This window comes from Linepithema humile, chromosome 6, assembly GCF_040581485.1.
Source record: "Linepithema humile isolate Giens D197 chromosome 6, Lhum_UNIL_v1.0, whole genome shotgun sequence".
NCBI classification, from domain to species: domain Eukaryota; kingdom Metazoa; phylum Arthropoda; class Insecta; order Hymenoptera; family Formicidae; genus Linepithema; species Linepithema humile.
Window position 1 is genome coordinate 12359880 of NC_090133.1, and position 22994 is coordinate 12382873.

The window sequence follows — 22994 nt, forward strand, 5'->3', positions numbered from 1 at the left end:
AATTAACAGCTAAGCGGCGTGGCTTAGAGAGTAAAGTGCTTGGCTAGTACTTTGCATATTGCTGGTTCGAATCTTATTTAAAAAAAAATTTTTTTTTAGTATTAAGTGAATTGTGACATGAATTTTTATTATTAGAACATAAAAATTAATGGTGTAATTATAATATTTATTATATTTCAGAATTATTTATCTATTTTGCAATTTAACTTATATAATTTTACTTTATTTAATTATAATTGTGTTATGCAATATTAATTTATTTACTATGCAATAAACAAATATCTAATTATTTTTTACTTTTACCACGATTTTTATACTTGTATTAGTAAAGAGTTTCGACCACACAGAAAGTTTCCTTCTTGAGAAAAATATCTGTTACTGTGTGATCTTATACGCGCACTACCTGAGAATTTCTTTTGTTTGTGAGGTTGTTTAAACGGTAAAATACTAAAACGCTAAAACGGATTAGGATTTATTATACCGAGTGTTTCAGACCACCCGTACACCCCATTTAAAAACGAGGGAAGTGGTTATTTTAAAAAATGTTTTAGACAAAAGTTGTTGGTGATCAAGTAATGCATTACATGGGCATATGCGATTGACCTTCAATGGCGTCGTGAAGGTTATATGTCAAGGTCGACTTGAATTTTTTAAATGGGGACCCTTACTTTTTATTTCATATTCGTGTAGCTGACGTCAAGGCGTTTTTGAAACACTGGTTACAAACCCTTTTTAGTTGAGATCTTCCTGAGTTATGAGATTTCAAAATTTAAGCACCGCCGGCGTTAGCATTACCCAAGATGTACCGCGTGGAGGTCGCACGGGCGGATTTACATCTCTTCGGGGTGCTTGATTAAAGTGAGTTTCTTTGCCTCTCACGTGCGCGCGTGTGTGTGTGTGTGTGTGTGTGTGTGTGTGTGTGTGTGTGTGTTTGTTCAAATGAGGTGTTCAAACTGAGCACCATTTTCTGCGATGCAAGCATCTACTCTGGTTTGGAAAGAATTGGTTGCTCGAAGAATGTCATTATTACTTAAAGATTGAATTGCTTCTCTTATCCTACGAATCATATCCCTTGTAGTTGGACGGTCATGGTACACCAAGTCTTTTACCCTTCCCCACAAATAATAATCTAGGATAGTGAGGTTCGGTGGTCGAGATGGATAATTGATCGGACTGTATTTGCCTATCCACTTATTGGGAAACATAGTGTTTAGAGCTGCACGGGCAACTCTTGATGTATGCAACGGGCATCCATCTTGTTGGAACCACATATCCAGGCGCAATCGCAGAGATAGATTTTCTAATAAGACAAGAAGATCTGTCTTTTTCAAGGCTGAATACCTATTACCGTTTAAATTTTCTTCAAAGAAAATAGGACCTACAATTTGACTACCAATAATGCCGCACCAAACATTCACCTTCCAAATATGTTGATGATCCATTTTTCTCAACCAGTGAGGATTAACTTGCGACCAATAACGACAGTTCCACGTATTGACACATCCATCACTTTTGAATGTAGATTCGTCAGAAAATAAAATTTTGTGCTAAAAAGTAATTGGTTGTTGTCTTATCCAGTTGCAAAATGCAAGTCTCCATCCACTAATCCACACCTCACAATTAGCTGTCAATTCGTTGCTAGTGCTCGGTAAATTACGCGCATTTATGAAATAATAAGAACTTTAATGGAACAGGAATACACTCAAAACTGTAACAAGGAATAGAGCAGAACTGTCAAAACACGTCTGCACAGCTTGATAGCTACTTCGAATCTCCCATATCCGCTGTTGTTAAACAAAAACTTGCGCGTCGTCCTGGAGACAATCTTCTTCTTTCCGAAACAAGCGGTGTAACATCGCGGCACAGGAATATTATATGGCGAGCTCCACGAGGAAAAGAATACAGAGACGCAACAATATTAATTACTATCGGTATCATTACCTATCTGCGTACAATCTTATATTAATTCTATCTGTATTTGTATGATCAGCTACATATAGCGTACGGGTCTTCTGTCTTCTTCGAAATACTAACTCCGTGTACCAAACTGTCGAGTATACGCATATATTCCGTCATCGATTCGAGTCGCTTTTATTCCAGCGAAATATTAAACCGTATTCAATTCCTACTCTGTGATACATCTCATATTATCAGAGGTTGCACTTTCTCCTCGAAAAATCTCTAACCCAACCCATATCCTAGACGAAACACAATCTCCGCTTACACAATCAATTTATCATCTTTAAATAAATAAATCTGTTAAGAGTATATTCTATTAAATGTGCATTGGTGTTAGAAAAATTACATTTATTAAACTTATTTTGTTAATAACTTTTTAATAAACAACGTGACTGACGGCTAAAATCTTCAAAATATTACTCAGAGTAATGATTTTAATAACATACAGTATACTACATGTATATTAAGATTAAAATCATTGGGGCGAGGTTTTCTATTCGACAGTTTTACCTTGCGAGGATTAATCAAACGATGCAATAGTGACATGATGACACTTTATAGTACTATCAAATAATTCGTTCAGAACTATTACGTCAAATTGTCTTTGAATAAAATACACTACGCGCAACAATTATGGAATCAAGAAAAATTGCTTAAAAAAAACTATTTTCAAAACATGATAACTCCGAAAAATTTATCATAATTCGAAAAAATGTATTTTGTAGCTTGAATATTCTTTCAAAATACTTTTAACGAATGCTAATTTTTTCTTGCACAACGGCACGATGATAAAGCTTGATCCATCAAAATAAAGTTTTTAACGCGACTTTGCAACATTACACCTGGCTTGAAAAAAATAGCGGAGATGTTCCGTTAATTGCAACTTATAGTAAGAACTTTTTCCTTTAGTTTAAATGGATATTGATCGCTGTGCGATTTTTTTTGACCGAATTATCAAGAGTTGATCGAGTTATTTTTTGACCAAGTTATAAAAAAAAAATTCGTCATTTTAATTTTCATCACTTATTACTCGTAAAAAAATCATCATACAGCACTTTGCGAAAAACTGTTGAAAAGCTGAAAGTTAATCCCTTCAAATGCTGTTATTTTTCTTTTTAGCCCTATTTTTTTTTTAACAAAAAATTAAGTTAAAAAACACATAAAAAACAGTTCCGGTTTTCCAAAATCGCAATCAATTTTTCGGATTCCTCGTTAAGAGGCTTCGCAAAAGAATATTATAATACTTAATTTAATAAAATTTGGTTGTGGTTTTTGGACCCACAACAGGATAAATTGTCTCACAATAAGATAAATGTCTCATTGATCCCGAAGTCTCACTGAGCCAACAAGAAAAGCTTCTCTCTAAGGACTTAAATTCAAACCCATCAATAATCAAGTCCCAGGTGGTTTGTCTTTCCGCTTCACCTGAAGCCTCCAGATGTAGGCAAACACACGCACGAGCTTGAAATAACTGCTAGTCTTCCAATCGTACTAATCGCAAGTTGTCTCTTACAACAAAGCTGACACAATGCTCTTCTTTTTTTCGGAAGACATCTTGTCATCGTCTGGACAAATTCTGTTGACAGGCTACATTTTCTCCTCATACATTTATTCAGAACTCTCCCACCAATGACGATCCAAGAACTCGTTCACTCGGCAGTTTCTGGAAGAGATGTCAGCCGGATTATACTCATCCGGTACATATCTCCAGTTCTTAGTCCAGGTAAATTTCCGAATCTCTTTGAAGTGCTAAGTTAATGTGTACTTACTTTTCAATCGCAATTTGCCTTTTCCAATCTGATCATGGACCTGGTGCAGTGGCGGGTGAAAAAAGTTGTGCAGCAGCGAGTGCAGGAAATACGGTTCATGACAAAACACATTCCAATTAGCATCCCGTTGAATCCAAGTTATGGCCGTTGAGTCCGACCAATAGTATACTTCTTTCTCATAGACCAAAGTATCGCAGATGAATCTTGACATCCTGACTCGCAATACGCAAGCGATTAATTACAATAGGAATACTGGTCTTTTTCAGCGGCGTGACTCTCGCTTTCCCTATCAGAAAGTGAATGCTGACCCCGTTCATCATCTCACATTGAAAGTAAGAAACCATTGCAATGGCCACTTAAATGGCATCGCAGAAAATGTGAATGCTCTATGTTTTTACCGATCGGTCTGCATCACAAAAGTATCGCTATAATTCATATATCCCCATTTGTTCCTCGCTGTTAATCCACTTCAGGTATTCAGCATATAGTTCTTCGGTTGTGGTTCATGTAAGCTTTGGACTCACTTACGCTGAAAGATTAGCTACGATTTTAGGCTCATTGGGGCCCAAATCCGAGCGGATCAAAAAGCTTTTGAATCAATGATAATACGACCGCTTGGTCTGTCTTGGCGCTCCATTTTCACGTTATCTGTGAAAATGGAGCGCGAAAATCGAGACTTGAATTTTCAAGTCAAGACCCCAATATCGACGAATGGGAAACGCTGATCTCGTTCGGTTCGAAGCGACTGCCTCTCGTCAACCCGTATGCCTCGTCGGTAGGCAGCGCGGTTCGGGAACTCCAGACAGTCAATAATTCTCAAAGGCGGACATCCATCTTCGTCTTTGCAAATGCCCCCGTTGAGAACTTCACGATACTGAAGTGACAATGTTTTCTACTTAGATTGTCTATGCTTCTTTTGAGCTTCTTCAAAAGGTCGCTAATTTCATTAGCTTCAGAAGACACCGAGAGTTATAAGAGATAACAATCGAACGTGGTTTCAAGCAGAAAAGGCGAGCAATTGATCCCGAACACAACGCAACGATGACGGTACGTAATATGCTCTCTCTGCGATTCATCTCTCTACCAAAGGAATTGTAAATAATCTCGCTGTCCTTTAGTAATCCCAATCTACAGATAGAAAGCTTTCCGAATGTCGGAAATCACTCTGATCCCCTCCCGAAAACGAAGTAAGAGTGCTAGAATGAACTCAATCAAACTCGGGACCTTTACCATGCAATCATTGAGCGATATAAGTCCCCTTTTACGACATGATGCATCAAGTTGGACGTTGGTTATAGCGCTGGACTCTTTGATAACTGCACGATGAGGAAAATAATGAACCTCAGTAATGTTTTGATCACTCTCTTTAATCACTCCCTCACTTAACCATTCACTGAAGACATTTGCATAAACCGACCACATATCAGCATCCCGCAGTTTCTCAGATGTCCTCTCTAACCGCTTCTTGACTATGTTCAAGTTAGTCGGCAGAATCAATGGTTCTACGGTAATTGCCCCTTATACTTCCCATCCTGACAACGCTTGACCGTTTCCAAAAGATGTTGACGTGCCTCATGTTTAAACTGTTTGCGTGACTTGCTCAACCAGATCCCAAATGCCTAAGGCCTCTAAGGTTCAAAGGTCTTGCAATGACTCAGTTGAGATCAAAGAGGTTGTGACTATCATGGCCACGTTGTTTTTTAGATTCGGATCTTGATTCAGCTTTCCCGATAAAATGCACCCTAATTTTGTTTGAATTGCAGTCAATCTACATTCCAACTGAATGACATGGCTGGTCAGAAGTCATCCATAATAGTCAAACCCAATCATAAGCTCCACCTCGGGGTTCCTGTCTTCTCCGACAAGATTATTTGGTTAACCCGCAATTCAGTTTTCCACGGCCCATTTAGAACAGAGAGAATGTCTCCGCAGATCACGAGGTGATCAAGAACAGGAAGACTACAAACATAACCTTTAGTTAGCCTGCTAATCGTGATATGATATCGAATAATTTGGTGCATCATTTCTTTTATGCGTGAACTGCTAAAAAGTATGTGAATCGGCTTCTCCTCCTTGGTTGATCTTAAACACAGTGACTCAGTTGTTGATTACAGAATGTACGAACGTTGTGTGCCCGGGTGGAAAATTATCCGAACTTTCCAATCGTTTTCCCTTTTATCCCTCTATCCCTCTAATCCCTCTAATCCCTCTAAATTGACCACAAGTGTTTGCAACAGGACCCCTTATTTTGACAATGTGCTGCTCATGTGTCTCCTTGGCCTCGTCCTCGAGTTTTTCCCTTGGTGCTTTCTTCAATTTTTCCGACTTCTTCGGTGCATTGATCCCAGTTCTTTGCAGATTACAAAATGATGCCGCCGCCCATAGCACTGATACATCACTTTGGCCTTACAGTTCCTCGACGTGTGCTTCAGGCCAAAACACACGAAGCATGCCTCCGACGATTGCAATGCCTTCATCTTTTTGTCACGATTTATATTTTTCTTGCTTTCAAACACTGCTTGATCGCATGTCCTTTATCGTATAATAAGCACCCTTCCCAGCAGCTTTCCCAGACGATGTGGCTTGAGATACTAAACTCGATGCCCTTGGAACATCTTCTACGAACTCTTTCTTTTCAGTCTTGCATTTCTTGGAGTCCTGATGACATAGCTGTCCCGAATCTTTGTGTAGCTAATCGAATTCATTGCTCACTGTTGATTTCTCTGAGCAAGAACTCCTTGAACTGGTCATATGTACCCCCTAAGTTGGCCTTCTCTTTGCGTTTCCAGATCTTCAACGTTTCCAATGGTAAATATGATCCAACCAAAGCACATCGCAAAATGTCAAGAAACTTACTGTCATTTATATTCAACGTTGGCAACTTGATCTTTGCTGTTGATGACATTGTACGGCAAAAAGAGAGTGCTTTCCCTTATTCTTCGAATTGGCTTCCATGATAAGTGCGATGTAGTCACGAACGTACAACTTGGACAACAACTCTCTCTTCTCAAAACGATCTTCTAGAGCTTTGATGACTTTCGAATAATTATCTCTATTTTGCGGGTAGGAAGCCATCAACAGAACTTCGGAGCCAGGTATCATATATTGCGTGGAACTTATCAATTGCCGGTATTCTCACATCTCTATAGATGATCCTAAATTGACTCCACCAGGAGATCCATTCATGTATTATAAGTCGCCCTCAAATTTTCTCAGCTCAAACTTTGGTTGCCGGTAATTCTTCTGATCTTGATCACTTTGTCTTTCTCAGGATTACCCTTAATTGATTTCTCCACCTCCTCGTATGTACATTTCGCTTAGAACCATCTCTCGCGATACGATGCTGCTTCTGCTGTATCCTTTTCTATAATTCTCTCGGCTGCATCGGTATCAATCAACAATTATAATACCTCATTGTCCATAGATTGAAGCTGGTTTGCACATTCTTGTACGACCTGCTCGTACTTTCCTTTAAATCTAACCCAGTTAGTCGCGTCACAAATTAACCTTATTAAATTTATCACAAAGCGCATTGAATCTTTTACGCTTAGTTTTCTTCGACTGGCACAGTTTATCGTACAAATGCTTATTTTTAGACATAGTTATAGACTTTTATTGCTGCTGCACAAAGCCTCAATGCAATATGACACAATGCCCGAATCCTCAGCTAATAAATTACATCACTCTGTTAGGATCCACAATGGTCTTCACCCGGGGCACCAAAAATGTTGAGAAATATATTTATTCCTAACCGGAACAAAAGTCTTGACGCACACAAAAAAATCTGCTACACGTTGCGCACCACAATCTAATCTAAAAAAACTATTGTCTTCTATCTTGATATCAATACATGAAATCTGGAATCTAGAATCATAGTCGTCTCAGCCTGAAGAAAAAAAAAACCAAAAGACGTATTCTGAAAATATGCACAAATCCCCCTTGAGGTGGCAACTTCTTGACAACCTCTTCTCTCTGGTAACCAGGTCGACGCGCCAGATTCAAAATGAAGTCTGTACTTTTCCTTTCTATGCTGAATTCTTAACAGTGCGCTCTGTGTGGCCGCAGCATTAGAGTGACGCCAATGTGGCATCAACAGCCGTTAACGGTCGGCACACAAATGATATCAATTTGGCGTCATCAACCATTAAAGTGTTAAGACAAAGTTTTTCTTCTCGCTTGTGTGGGGCTCGGGAGCCGGGAGCCCGGTAGGAAACATCGCATCACTGATAGCGAGCATAGCGTGCATAGCGTGCGTAGTGCTCTGTGTGATTGCAGCATAATTGCACTAGTAGTAACACAATTATTTACATCAGAGGTGCACAAACGGGGTCATTATATTTTTTTAAAGTTTTTGATTATTATAAAATAAGCAGATGTTTCAGAGTGTTGGCTCGTTGCTGTTAGGTATTAGCTGTTCTCATAAATTTAATTTTGGATTGTAATCTGTAGGCTTCTCATTGTATTATTTCGGAAATTATTTTGTAAATATAACTCATCAATAATGGAAGACGAAGGAGAAGGAAACTTTTTTCGAGGATGAATATTAGTTCGTTCTACCTTTTTATTTTTCAGATATTCAGTTATTGAATTGTTTTATATATATTGCAAAAATTATTTCTTGTCAATTTTTTACAAAAAGAGCCGGCCATTGGTGAAACTTACTCGCCCAACTACCCGGCCAGTATATGTTAATAATTTTGATTAGACCTTTAGCAATAATATATCGAATTGAAGAAAAAAACATGAAATATCCGGTCTTTTACGTGTTTTTTTAACTTTATCTTTGTTAAAAAAATAGGGCTAAGAAGAAAACAATAACAGCATTCAGAAAACAACAGAAAGAATTAACTTTCAGCTTTCCAACAGTTTTACATGAAGTGCTGTTCGATGATTTTTTCATGAGTAATAAACGAAAATCAAAATGACGATTTTTTCTTCAATCCTTGATAACTTGGTCAAAAAAAATCGCACAGCAATCAATATCCACTCAAACTAAAAGAAAAAAGATTTCACTATAAGATGTGATTAACGGAACATCTCCGTTTTTTTCTAAATCAGGTGTAACGTTGCAAAAGTCTCGTTAAAATATTTTATTTTGATGGATCAAGCTTTATTATTCTGCCGTTTTGTAAAAAAGAAATTTAAATCTGTAAGGCATTTTGAAAGAAGAAGATTTAAGCTTCAAAATTTATGCTTCTTTTCGAATTAAAATACAATGATTTTCGCGGAATTACAATGTTTTGATAATTGCTTCTTTTGAGCAAATTTTTTTATCTCTTTGTTGTGCGTAATGTTTTTCAAGAATTAAAACCGTAATAAAAAAATCTAACAACACTTTCCTTATGTCGATGCAAATTTTTGGTTGCTGTCGATATAAAATTGGTTATTTAAATAAAAAAAAATAATAAACTCTAAAATGTCTTTCTTAAGATCTATTCTAATATGCAATAATTTTTTTTGTTCTAGATTTTAATTATACTTATATATGTATTTAGAAAGAAAGATTGGTAAAATTAGCGATTTATGCTCCCGGAGTAACTCCTTCAAAACTTTTTCTTATGTTTGGACTCTCACTAAACTCATTTCTGAAGATTGAAATTGTCTAAGTCCCGGGAAAAGTTTTCAAATTCATCAATCTTTGAGAAATATGGTTTTTTAATAATTTCTCCAATAGTCACCTAATGAATCTTTTTTGCATTATAACATATGTTTTATTACTTCTGGTTCCTTCATACGTTGATAATGTAAAAAAATTCATGAGATAATTATTGAAAAAATTATTTTAAAAAAACGCATCAATAGTTCCTCATGACATAAATATTTGAGTAGAAACCACTTATTTATCAGATACATAGTTTCACTCCCGCTCGGTGGTGTTTGGCCCTAGCCACTGCGATGCGTGCGAGAGAAAAATGAACGGCAATCACAAAAATCACCTCACGTGCATTGATCTAATCAATTATGCGTTGTTTTTGCTTTGAAATGTGCAAAAAAAGATGCTTATACAGGGTGTTTTATAATGTTCATATCAATGCTCGTGTGCGAGTGGAGTGCGCGTATTACTCCTGCTCTTGCCACGCGTTGTTATTTTTCGTTGCGATCCTCGTTGCTGTCACGCCTAAAGCGTACGGTCTAGCCGCGCGCAACGCGCGATTATTCGTCAATCCTTTTTAATTAATATCTCAATTATTATTGCGAAAATTGCAAAACGGTAAAGGACTTTTCTATTCAGTTAACCGTATTCTACCTGCACACAAACGTTGGCACAAACATAAAACATCTTGTATATAGGTCGTTCAAATGAAACATAGACTGCACTAATAGCGTTATGAATTTTGATGCAATGGACGGTAAATGGTAGCACTATACAGTATACAACGCGCTGTTATTCAGTTCTTGTGTAAAGAACGCACCGCATCGGTCGAAATCTTTCGTTGTGTACTTATCAGGCGGTTTTCCTTTACTAATCTGTCCACCGCTGCAATGTTTTCCTCTGTGATGACGACAGTCGTCTGCCCAGATCTCAGGAGGTCCATCCTCCATGCTCACTTATCCTGCCCCAAACTCGGCATACCATTTGAACACCGTGCTGTGTTTGAAACAGACGTTACCGTAAACTCTGCATGCGACGAAGGATTTCGACTGGTGCGATGCCTTCTTTACACAGGAACTGAATAATAGCGCGTTGTGCCTGCTTGGAGGTATCCATGACACTTGGAGGTATACGTAGTTGAAATAATGTTCTCTTCTACACAATATATACGTTATGCAGACTTACCGCATTGCTTGAAGTTTTCGCATATAATATCAATGTATACAGTGCCACCATTTGCCGCTTATCACATCAAAATTCACAACGCTATTAGCCCTATTAGTCTATGTTTCATTTGTACAACTTATATACAATCATGAATGATCCTGATTAAATGTAAAATACCATAATCTATATAAAACTACATTCTGCAAAAATGATGGATTTGAGAACTTTCCCGGAGTTTAATTTTGACTTTCAGAAATAAGTTCAGCGGGTGTCAAAATATAAAGGAATGTAGGTTTTGAAAGAGCTGCTCTGAGAGCAGGAATCGCTTTTTTTATCCATCCTTTTTTAGAATACGCAATTGCATTGACATAAATATTTTTTCTAATTTTTAATTACTTATTTTCTTCTTTTAAAAAAATTTTTCAGGTATTCTTTTATTATAAAAATAAATTTATTTATATTATTATAAATAATGAAAAAATAGATTCTTTGAAAAAAATCAAGAAAATTAATATAAAAAAACATACGAGCATATGTTCGGCAAGCCATCCCTCCTTCTTAGCTATTGTCGAACCAATTCGGAGCGCAAAGCACTTTTTTCCTAATAAAGAATTTCCGCCATAACCACTTCCATAAGATACAATCTCATTTTTGGCGGGTTTGTGAAGGATAATTGTCCTCTCGGGGTCGCATGGCCAAGAATGATTTGTATTGACTTTGGAATTGTATTTCGGAACACCCATTGAGTGTAAACATTTAATGAAATCATCATTTCCTAAGATTTCAAGTATCTTTTCTCCCATCCTAGTCATTATTCTCATTGAGCAAACTACATAAGCTGAATCGGTAATTTCTATACCGATTTTCGAAAGCGAAGAACCTACAGGTCCCATACTAAAGGGTATCACGTACATTGTACGTCCTATGTTGCAAAAGTTTAGTTACAATTACATATATGACATTAAATAATTATGTTTATATTAGAAGCTTGCAAAAAATTGTCAGACTTTTAATCATTTTTTTAATATTCTTTCTTTATATATGCTATGTTCAATATCATAGCATATATAAAGCATGTATCATAGCACATATGCCATTGTTATCTTCTATTTTGTCACTTTTTAAATAATTACCCAATATCGTATCAACAAAATAACTTTTCTTTTGAATGAAATCAACTTATTTTTTAACTTTCCCGGCATTTTTGTACCGTGCATCAAACAAACCATATATATTGATCTAAGTAAATGAAAATCAGATAGTGCAATGTCTGGAAACTTTAGCTAGGAAACATGAGTTAGGTGCGTGAAGATTTTCCATTCCAATACTAACAATGCTTTTTTAATCGCAGCAGTATTATGAGATCTAACGTTACGTGGAGCATAATGATCTTCCGTCAATTTGCAATTATTTGCAATCGTTTTTCCATCAGTGTTCTTCTCTTTTTCTTCTTTTCAAATATTTTATAGTTATTGACATAACAATTCGCTATGACTATCTGACTCGGTTGCAAAAGCTTATAGTAAAATACTTCTTAATTTCGCTATGTATTAAAAAAAGATTTTATGGCTATGGACGTTTCGTCATAGCGTCAATGCACTAAGGATATCTATGACTTTTTAATTCCTCTTTTCTGCTTGGAAATCAATTACAGATGTTTAACTAAGGAGGATGGGTAAAACCACCGGATTTTGGCCCAAGTGATGGAACCTTTCTTATGCATGTTTTCTTATGTTTTTGGATGTGCTGAATCCATATTAAACGTTATTTTCAAGGTGCCCTGATGGGAAATTATTGAAAAATCGCATTTAAATTGCAGTTTCGGGGTGTTGTTCCGAAAAGCCCACACCTCCAATTTGCTCTAAACTACGCTTTTTATTGTATTTTTGTGCGCTGATTACGAATATGACCATACCGATAGGCCACAAGGTCATTTTCAAAGTCAAAACTTAAAAAAACTCAAAAATTATCATTTTTTTAACATTACTTTGATAAATATTGATGTAACAAAGAAATGTTTCAAATAAAAGTTGTAGCTCTTGAAAAAATACATCATTTATATTTTATACATTTTTTGCATAGAACCAATATTTTTGGAAAAAAATGAGATAGTACGTTAAAAAGTGTATGCGTTTTAACGCCCTCCGCCCCCCCTCCCTCCAGTATGAGAGTGCCGGAACCCATTGCATCCACAAGTTTTTTTTAATTTTGACTTTGAAAATGACCTTGTTGCTAATCAACATGGTCATATTCGTAATCAACGCGCAAAAATACAATAAAAAGCATAGTTTGGAGCAAATCAGAGGTGCGAGCTTTTCGGAACAACACTTCGGATCTGCAATTTAAATATGATTTTTCAATACTTTCTCATCGGGGCACCTTGAAAACGTTCGATTTGGATTCAGCACATCCAAAAACATAAGAAAACATGCATAAGAAAGGTTCCATTGCTTGGGCCAAAATCCGGTGGTTTTACCCATCTTCCTTTCTAATCACACATTCAGACAATTCACGTGGAATCACGTTTGCATTTCTTCTGAATCTTTTTTATTGCTTCTAAATGCAGTGAAATTATTGATCCATTAATTTCAAGCCTATTTGCAAGCTCTTTCAACGGTTACGTCGAGCCTACGTCGAATAATGCTTACAATTTGTTATTTTCCATTTCTTTTAAACATTCAGTGCGTGTCGTTAAGTGAAATCAACATTTCAAAATCTTTTAAACAATTTTTTTGTAAAAATAGGCGAATATATAATTCTCATTATAAATGTTATAAATAAATGTTTTGCTTCTATAGTTAATTTTTACTTTACTATTAGGTCCAGGCCAGAAAATATTAAGAATAGGAATAAATATTAAATATTAAGAAGAATAATTTGGAATTATTTTACTTCAAATAAGAAACGGAATGAATGAATAATTCCTAATTTTTAATTTATAATTCATGATGCGTTAATCCATTCTATTTTTTTGCTTCAAAATGAGATAATTCTAATTTTCTATTCCCAATATTTTCTCTATTGTGCGTTAGGCCTTATTCATTAAAAAAAAAATAATATTTAGAAACATCCATTAGCACTTTATTGTATTTGATGTCTTTTATTGGGCTTTATTTACAATTAAAATACAAATATGATTATGTCAACGACTTGAGGCATATTAATTATAAAGTAGAAGGTAGATAACATTCAAAAAATGAAAAGTTATTTAAAAACAAAACTTTTATGTTACTTTTATTGTAATTTATATACAATCAAACAAACTTTTGCAAGCTCGTAACATGGAAAGTTACAAATTATTATCTAGGGAACTTCCTGAAAAAACAATATTAATTTTTTTAAATTAAAGTTTGAAATGTATTGTTTTTTATGTGATATGGAGTACCGCTGCCAAACTATCCAAGAGACAGAGAACAGAAAAAGTGGCCAAACATTCTTTATTCTTCCAAATAGAAACATATATAATAGTTTTTACATAAATCGATTTTTTAATCATTTTCCATACGCAAACATTAAAGTAAGGTTATTTTATTCTAACATTTTCTGACATAAAATATGAAATATCTCATAATTAAATTACTTTTATATTAAAATATTGCTAATATTTTACAAAATAGGGAATAAAATCAATTAATGTTCCTGTTTTTATTTATATAAACTTAATATTGTACTTGCAATATACAAATATATAAGTATAAAGTCTCATTTTAAATTCCCCAGACAAATAAGTGAGTTGAATAAAAGTTGTAGAATTTTAAGGGAAAAAAATAGTTGATATTAGTTTGACCATGGAATGATCTCGAAAAGCCTCTTCAAGATTAATATAAAAATTTAGGTGGAAACTTTTTCTTGTTAAAATGGGAAAGCGTCTAGCGCCGTTTGGGCACGAAATCCTAGCGTTGAAAAACTGAAATGAGTTATCACAAGATTCGTCGATAATTTAGATTACGCATGTGTGTGCACATACAGGATGTCCCATTTTAATTGACCACCTCTGTTAACTTCGCAAGAAATGATTAGATAAAAAAATATTTTCTACAAAAGTTGTTAGGTTTGGAGGGAGACATCCGATGATGACATTGGTTTAACTTAGGGTGTACATGCCAAGGTTATATAAAGGTCAACTTTGTTTTTTTAAATGAAACATCCTATTTTTGATTCTAAAATCTAATAGCTGGTATCAAGAGCTTTTCAAAACACTATAATGAAGTTATTTTTCATTAAGTACTTTTCGAGTTATGAGGCTTGTAAATTACAGTATTTTGACATAAAATATAAAATATCTTGTAAAACATTCAGTTTTTGAGAATGTTACCTTAATACTTTTATGTACAAAATAATGAGACAAATAAATTGGTATAAAGAAAACACATTGGTTTTAAAAAAAAGTATGCAGTTGCATGTTGCAAATTACATATTTTTTCTTGAAAGCAACTAAGTATTTTCTTTATACCAATTGATTCGTCTCATTATTTTGTGCATAAAAGTATTAAGATAAGATTCCCGAAAATTAAATGTTTTACAAGATATTTTGTATTTTATGTCAAAATGCTGTAACTTTCAAGCCTCATAACTCGAAAAGTACTTAATAAAAAATAACTTCAATATAGTGTTTTGAAAAGCACTTGACACCAGCTATTAGATTCTGGAATAAAAAATAGGATGTTCTATTTAAAAAAACAAAATTGACCTTCATATGACCTTGACACGTACACCCTAGGTTAAACCAATGTCACCATCAGATGTCCCCCTCCAAACCCAACAACTTTTGTGAAGAATATTTTTTTATCTGACCATTTCCTGTGAAGTTAACAGAGGTGGTCAATTAAAATGGGACACCCTGTATATGCTTAAATATTTCTTTCTTTTATTTATTATTTTTATTAACAATTAAATTTTCCTCTGTAATAAAAAGCATTTATTTTATATTAATTAAAATATGACTTTTCTATTTATTTTGTCGTCAATAATTAATTGACTGTAATTGATGGCTTGTAAAAATATATTATTTGTAAGTGTAAAGTATAGCTACAATTTTATAAATAAAGTGTAACAGCACGTGCTGTTACTAAGCGGCACGCGGGCTCCACGTGAGCACCCCCATTTAGGGCCGCATTCCGATCCCCCAACTCGGGGGTAAAAGCTTAAGAAGGGGTAGCTGCCGGGTAGGGTAGCACCCCAAGTGGGGGTAGCGCGACCGGTATAAAAGCCGGCTCGCGGAACAGATCGGGACCCATTCCCCGAGTACGACTCGGACAAGCCTCAGGGCGCACTCTGAAGCTCCGGTCGTACTCGCTCCCATCCCGATAGTCGTTCTAGGAGCAGGGCGTTCTCTGCTTCGGTCGGGTGTCCCGGCGTTCGACTTCCTGTACCTCGTCGTTCTAGGGGCAGGGCGTTCTCTGCTTCGGTCGGGTGTCCCGGCGTTCGACTTCCTGTACCTCGTCGTTCTAGGGGCAGGGCGTTCTCTGCCTCGGTCGGGTATCCCGGCGTTCGACTTCCGACTCTCCGTCGTTCTAGGGGCAGGGCGTTCTCTGCCTCGGTCGGGTATCCCGGCGTTCGACTTCCGACTCTCCGTCGTTCTAGGGGCAGGGCGTTCTCTGCCTCGGTCGGGTATTCCCGGCGTTCGACTTCCGATACCCCTTGCACGAGAGAAGTCTCTCACTGTCTTCGGACACAGCGTACCGGCAACCGTCGATGACTCAGCAAGGCTCGGATATACGCGGTATCGCTTATTTTTTATTACTTTGCTCCGTACCGTACGAACCGACCGATTAAATAATTTAATTTGTTTATAATTCAGCCAAAAGCGCACCAACGATTTACGCCGTTTATTTTCCTTTCATTATTCATTCGTTCACAATTAGAATTATACACATGTACCGTCGAAACATTAACTCGTCTAACCGATAAGGAATTATTTCCGATAGTTGTATCCAATTATACCGTTAAGATATTAGACCGTTCCAGAAATACACATGTACTCGCTGTTACTATTTTCTTTTATAATTATAATGCTCTATTGAATAAATAGTTATTTTTCTTTAAAATATTTTTGGTTAATTTGGAGTCTCCCGATAAACCACACGAACGAACTCTGGCAAACCGACGAGTTATTCCGCGTCGTAAGAATCCGCTTCGCTAACTACGCACCGTCGTAATTCCGCATCATTACGCACCGTCCGTGAGGCGTAAAAATACGCACCGTTACAAAAGTAAAAGGTAAAATTTTTCTACTTTAATTGTCGATCTATACACCAATTCCGTAATAACAGTATTGCTATCGTTATATGTATTGCACTGATATAACAATATCCACTGATATACAAGTTTTACCTGTATTCAATGCACATAATGATAACAATACCATTCTCAATCCAATCAGCAAAATGCTAGCAATATGCCAACAGTATGCCAGCAGATCTAATCATGAATTTATAGAATTTATTCCGCTTCGCTGCGTCCTCATTACTCTCATTAGATAGACAGATATGCTGAATATTAAGGGGATTTTGAAGTCGTTTGTTTTACCGATTTCTTTTAAATACACTTTACTTTTTTTTTTTAGCTGTGTAGAATAAAAAATTCTTTTCTGTAATTAAAGTATTATACATATACTAATACAGTCTGAACGGTCGATTTGAAAAGATTTTTCATTCCACGCAGCCAAAAAAAAAGAATTTTACGAAAAATAGAAGGTAAAACAGATTGGTACTTGTTTCGCCGAATTATGCGTTGAAGTGAACGAAGGGCACATTGAACATCTGCTATAGATTTTATTATTATTATTATTATTATTTATTACTGCAGAAAATGCTTTATAACACGAAAATAAATCGTTTTTAGAGTATTACACTTATTAAGAGGATGCTGGAGTTACCGACTGAACACAATTTTTTCACGAGCGAGGTTTTATTGTCTGCAAAGAATGAAAAATCCTTTTCTACGATTAAAATACACGCGATAATAAAGTGCGGAAGCCTAGACTTGAAGGCAAGCAAGAAAGAAATAAAAAAAGAAAGATTTTTCTTAACCTTCAAAACTGTCAATTTGTGACAATATTCTTTTTATGCATAAATTATGCAACTTGTGTATCTTTTTGCACTCTAGATTATACGGAAAAACAACATGGAACCCTCAAAATTGAACTTAGAAGCTTAGTTTATTAGAAATAAATCCGTGAAAATTTTTGTATATGTGTGCGTGCGTGTATAATATATTGAGTAAAACAGAACGGTACATTAGTTCCCAGATTATGATCCAGAGGCGCTATATAGTTCTCAGTGCTATCTGTCATATACATCAGAATCTGTTAGGTTAGTGTGCGTGTGTAGTTATGTGTGTGTATTATGTGCTAAGAAACCTGACTAAAGATAGGTTGAAGGCACTCTAAAGAATAAAAAAAGTGTATGTATTATATACTACGCGTCAAAATTAAGGAATAGAACATTTCGAGTCAATTTTTGGGTGTTTTTTGAGCGGCTGTATCTCCGTGACAAAAAAAAAATGGACGAAAAAAATCTTTAAAAAAAGCGTTTTGAAGCTTGAATTTTCTAGTTTTTGAATTTTTGCAGAAAACTTCCGTATTATAATTTTTAACTGAGTTATTTTTTATTGAACGGACCAATCCGGAAATAAAAAAATTTCCCTAAATTGGGCAATGTCATGGACCAGAAAAATTTTTTTTGTCAAAAACCGATTCCACTACGTTAAAACATACAATCCTCAACAATTTGCTTTTTTAGTGAATGCTGTGCAATTTTTTTTTTGACCGAGTTATTGGCGGTTAAAGCAAAATTCGTGCTTTCAACTTAAACATCCATAGCTCCGGAACAAATTGTCATACGGCATTCACCATGGGCTTTTTGGAAAGTTCAAAGTCTCCCCTATAAGACGCTCTCTTCAGAATTTCGATCTGACATTTTTTTTATTTCGATATATCGACTGTAAAAACGTTAAACGTGTTAAAAATCGTGTTTTTCTCTTTTTTCATTCACCTGGGAGCCACTTCGTGAAAAATGATTGAAACCCCTGAGTGTCCACGTTTTTTTTTAGTTAAAGGTATGCCCAGTAACCACGCAAAATCCCGAGAGCGCTGGATTTTTCTTTCCTAATGTTCTGAAGCTCGTAAGTTACGTTACTTACGAAAATGGCTAAAAATCTTTTATTTTGCCCCAAAAATGCCAATAACGCAAAAATTCGAAATATTTTCCATCTGATCATTGATCCTTGCTTGGTTATTTCCACGATAACAAATAAAATTTCCGATATGATTCTCAATACAATAACACGGCAAATTACCGTCGGCATTAGCGTTACCCAAAACGTACCACGAGGAGGTTGCTGATCGGATTTACGCTTCGCGCGCGCGCGTTTTGCTTTAACCGCCAATAACTCGGTCAAAAAAATCGCACAGCATTCACTAAAAAAGCAAATTGTTGAGAATTGTATAAGCTTTAACGACGTGAAATCGGTTTTTAACAAAAAACATTTTTCTGGTCTATGCATGTTGTTCAATTTGGGGAAATTTTTCATTTCTGGATTGGTCCGTTCGATGGAGGATAACTCAGTTAAAAATGATGATATGGGAGATTTCTGCAAAAATTCAGAAACTAGAAGATTCAAGCTTCAAAATGTTTTTTTTAAAGATTTTTTTTGTCCATTTTTTGCGGAGATGACAACCGCTCAAAAAACACCCAAAAATTGACCCGAAATTTTCTATCCCTTAATTTTGACGCGTAGTGTATATTAATTTTGCAACATTTTTGCAACATTTTCATTATTTAATTACATACATTTATATTTTAATTTCTGTAAAATACTTTTATTCATGTGCTTTATGTGTATATATTATGTATATTATGTGCTTCATATTATGTATATTTACATCAAAATATCTATGTAAAAAGTTAATATCATTTTGTATATTGTATATATTTTTATAATAAATGAATACGTCATATAATTTATATTATGTATAAATAAGTTATATGACGTATGACATATGTTATATAACTTATTTATAAAACATAAAATATAAAGGTATTTTTATTTTTTTTATGTATTATTTGTAAAAAAATCTTGATAAAAAAAACAACATTAATTTTGTGATTTGCAATAATCTGTTTCAATATATACTTTTTTTAAATACTTACAATTAGCCTTATTTTATGCGTTTACTTTGGTATTTAAAATACACATCAAAATATAAAATTTATTTCTATTACACTGAAAAAAATAATCTTGCAACTACAGCAAAAATTTTTTGGGTGCAAAAAATTAGCTAAAGTAGATAAATGATTAGCAAATACTCTGATATCGAATATGTTTGGCACTTAATCAATCTAAATGACAGAGACAGAATTTATATCTGAACTATTTGTGAAATTTAGAAAGAAAGTTTTTCTGCGGCGCCTATTCATGTTAAAGCCAATAGTTGTTATAAAGTTTGACTGTGGTACACAAAAAGACTAACGGCGAGAGACAAATGAATATACCCCCATAGCAAAAAAAGCCACAATAACATTACAACAGACTTACAATAGGGTTACAAGGTTATAGAAAAATTGAGACGTCATTGTGACATTATCAGAAAGTTACAGTGATATCATTAGTCGTGGTGATATCATCATAATATGACATCAAATGTTGCAGAAATATTACAACATTCCAAAAACAGTATTTAGTCATTAGTTCGTTTGCTTGCCGCTATGTGATGCATTACGCACTATCTATCTCGTATTTAAGTTTTAATCATGAGAATTATATAAAACTTGCAAAAGGCAGCTAATAATATTAAAGATGTAATAACTTTCTATTAGTTTAATATCTGAATCCAAACAGGGAATTTAGATAGACTGATTGTTCAGAAATTGAGTAGATAAATATCTATTTCTTATTTTATATTTTTATTTTATTTTTCATATCACAATGATGTCATAGCGACATTATATCTGTGATAAAGCAGACATTCGTATGTCACCACGAGTTCATTATGACATATTTGAGCGTCACAGAGAAATATCATTATGATATTTCTCTGTGATTTGTTTTGCTATGCGGGTATGATCCTCACATCTTCTAACATAATTTGTATAACGCGCCCGTTATAATCGGCAGCTATATTTCTCACAAGAAATATAGCTCGTTCTAACTACAGTATCAAAACTCATTTACTCAATGCAATTATTATTATTTGGCAATCCTAAATTTTCTAGAAGATATTGCTAGAATGTTGCTGTTATAAATTTTAGATGTGACAAACAATATTTTAGCAGATACAAAAAATAGCGATACATTTTTGTTGTAACACCTAGAAATCTACCTACATCAGCAAAACATTTTTTTCAGTGTAGGAAGAAATAGTAGAAGAGGAAGTAGTTGGAGGGGCTCTATGTATTCAGATATAAGCGAGGACAGACTGAGTTTAAGAGAAGTAGGTAAGCTAGAAAAATGGATTAGAGGAAATGAAAAAGGGGAGAAAAGGAATAACATAGTGATTAAAGGAGTGAGACAAGACGGACATATGAGGTTACTGAAAGAATAGGTGCAAAAATTTTTAAAAGAAAAGTTAAAAATAGAATGTAAGGTACAGAATTGTAGAAAGAGTGGAAAAGTAATAATAGTTAAGTTAGATAGTGAGAAGGTGAAAAGAGATAATGAGTAAGAAAAATAGATTGAAAAGGGGAAATATATTTATTGAAAATGATTTAACGTAGGAAGAAGGGAAGGTACAAGAAAAAATAAATAAGTGGACAAGAGAAATAAAGAGTAAAGATGATGTAAAAATTGGAATAGGAAAAGTGAAGGTAAATGGAATATGAAAATATTGGGGAGAAATAAAAAGGAAAACTGGAGTAATAAAGGGGGGGGGGAGGAGAGGGAGAGAAGAGGGGGAAGAGAGAGTGAGTGGAAGGGATGAAATAAAAAGAAATTTTGTTTAAGTCAAGAAATGATTGAAGAAAGGAATATAAAGGAAAGGAAGAAGAGAAAGGAAAAAGAAGTTATTATTTTGGAATGTTGCAGGATTAGAGAGACAGGATAAAGATTTTTGGAAGTTTATAAAGGATATATGGATTATAAGGAATATGATTATGTAGGATATACAGCATTGCTTGCATTGCAGTATTGCTGTATATAGGAGAGATCTTTAACTGTGAAAATATGGACTGCTAAAGCCAACTTGACTCTGTATCCAAGATCTGTAACGCCACCGTGTGGCAACGGGGTCGGGAATAACTAATCCATACAATATTGTGCATGTCAAAGGTGCGTGGTGTTTAGTACATTGGCGAAAAAATAGTGTTATATTGTTTTATAGAAGGCTGCAAATCGAAAAAATATAAAAAAGGGGGGAAGGAGGTTTCTATAATAGAAAATTTATTAACGATATATAATATTTATTACTTTATTCTTATTTTATACATTAACGTAAAAAATCATATTCTGCAGATACATAATGTTAAAATATTTTATTAATATAAATTTGATATATGTTTTATAAAAGACTATAAATCTCAAAAAAAATATCGCGTCGAGCGAAAGCAACACGCCGCTGGTTGACTTAGTCGCGTGGAGCGAAATTCGGGAAAGCATTTTCGCTGCCAATGCTTGGCAGAAGAAATCGTGTGAGCCTCAAAACCGGTTTGATGCTGGCAGAAAAGAGATACAAAACATAGGTCCGCTCACTTTTACCAGACCGACAACCGAGCGCACACGGACACGTCAGTGGATCTCGGTTGTGTGCGTATGGAGCTTTCCAGGGAAAACTGGCAGCTCTGCCTTATACACGGGTTAGATAGGAAAAGTGGGGGGTAACTAGCAGTTCATATTTTCATAGTCAAGGGCTTTGACTATAGAAACCTAGACTGCTAGTCTCCGCCCCTTTGCCTATCTTCGCAATGCTAAAGAGATGTAATAAACATGGGTTAGGTTTTAGCTCCGCCTTTTGACCAAAAAGCAGTAAATTCAAACGTGTAATATGAGAACTTCGAATGGAAAAGATGTAGTAAACAAAAGAAAAAGCTTTTGAAGTAAATGTAATATCACAGTTTATGTTAAAATATTAATACTGCATTTTTATGTACAGCTAAAACAATATTAATTATATACAATATTACTTATATAACTATATAATAAAAACTGTGTATAATTATTACTAATCTTTAAAAATAGTAATTTTAGTATTAGCATGACGAACAAAATTATGCAAGTAAAAAGTGGCAGTTTTTCCGCAATAATATAATTTAACATCCAAATATAATTTTATTATTAATTTAATCAATTCATATTTATGACTTTGAAGGAAATCAAGATCTTTGATATGAGAGTCGAAATTTTAAAAAATATTATTTAGATTTAAGTGTCGCAAAACAGTGACAATCATTTTATAAAATGCGTATAATTACGCATTTTTTGATTGCAGTTTATTTTGTATTCTATATATATTATATATTCTATATATTATATATTTTCTCCGCGAATGTAGCAATTGTGAATGTATCTGTTCT

At 34.7% G+C, this 22994-nt stretch overlaps 1 protein-coding gene and 1 pseudogene across 1 annotated transcript in view; both read right to left on the bottom strand.

Annotated features, from left to right (window-relative positions):
• Positions 1–22994, bottom strand: part of LOC105667920 (phosphoenolpyruvate carboxykinase [GTP]-like) — a 116408-nt gene that overhangs the window by 35833 nt on the left and 57581 nt on the right. Inside the window, exon 4 of the mRNA XM_067358281.1 lies at positions 11016–11410. Within this exon, the coding sequence (XP_067214382.1) occupies positions 11016–11410 (395 nt within the window). The remainder of the gene's footprint in view (positions 1–11015; positions 11411–22994) is intronic.
• Positions 283–10271, bottom strand: LOC137000421 (uncharacterized; annotated as a pseudogene).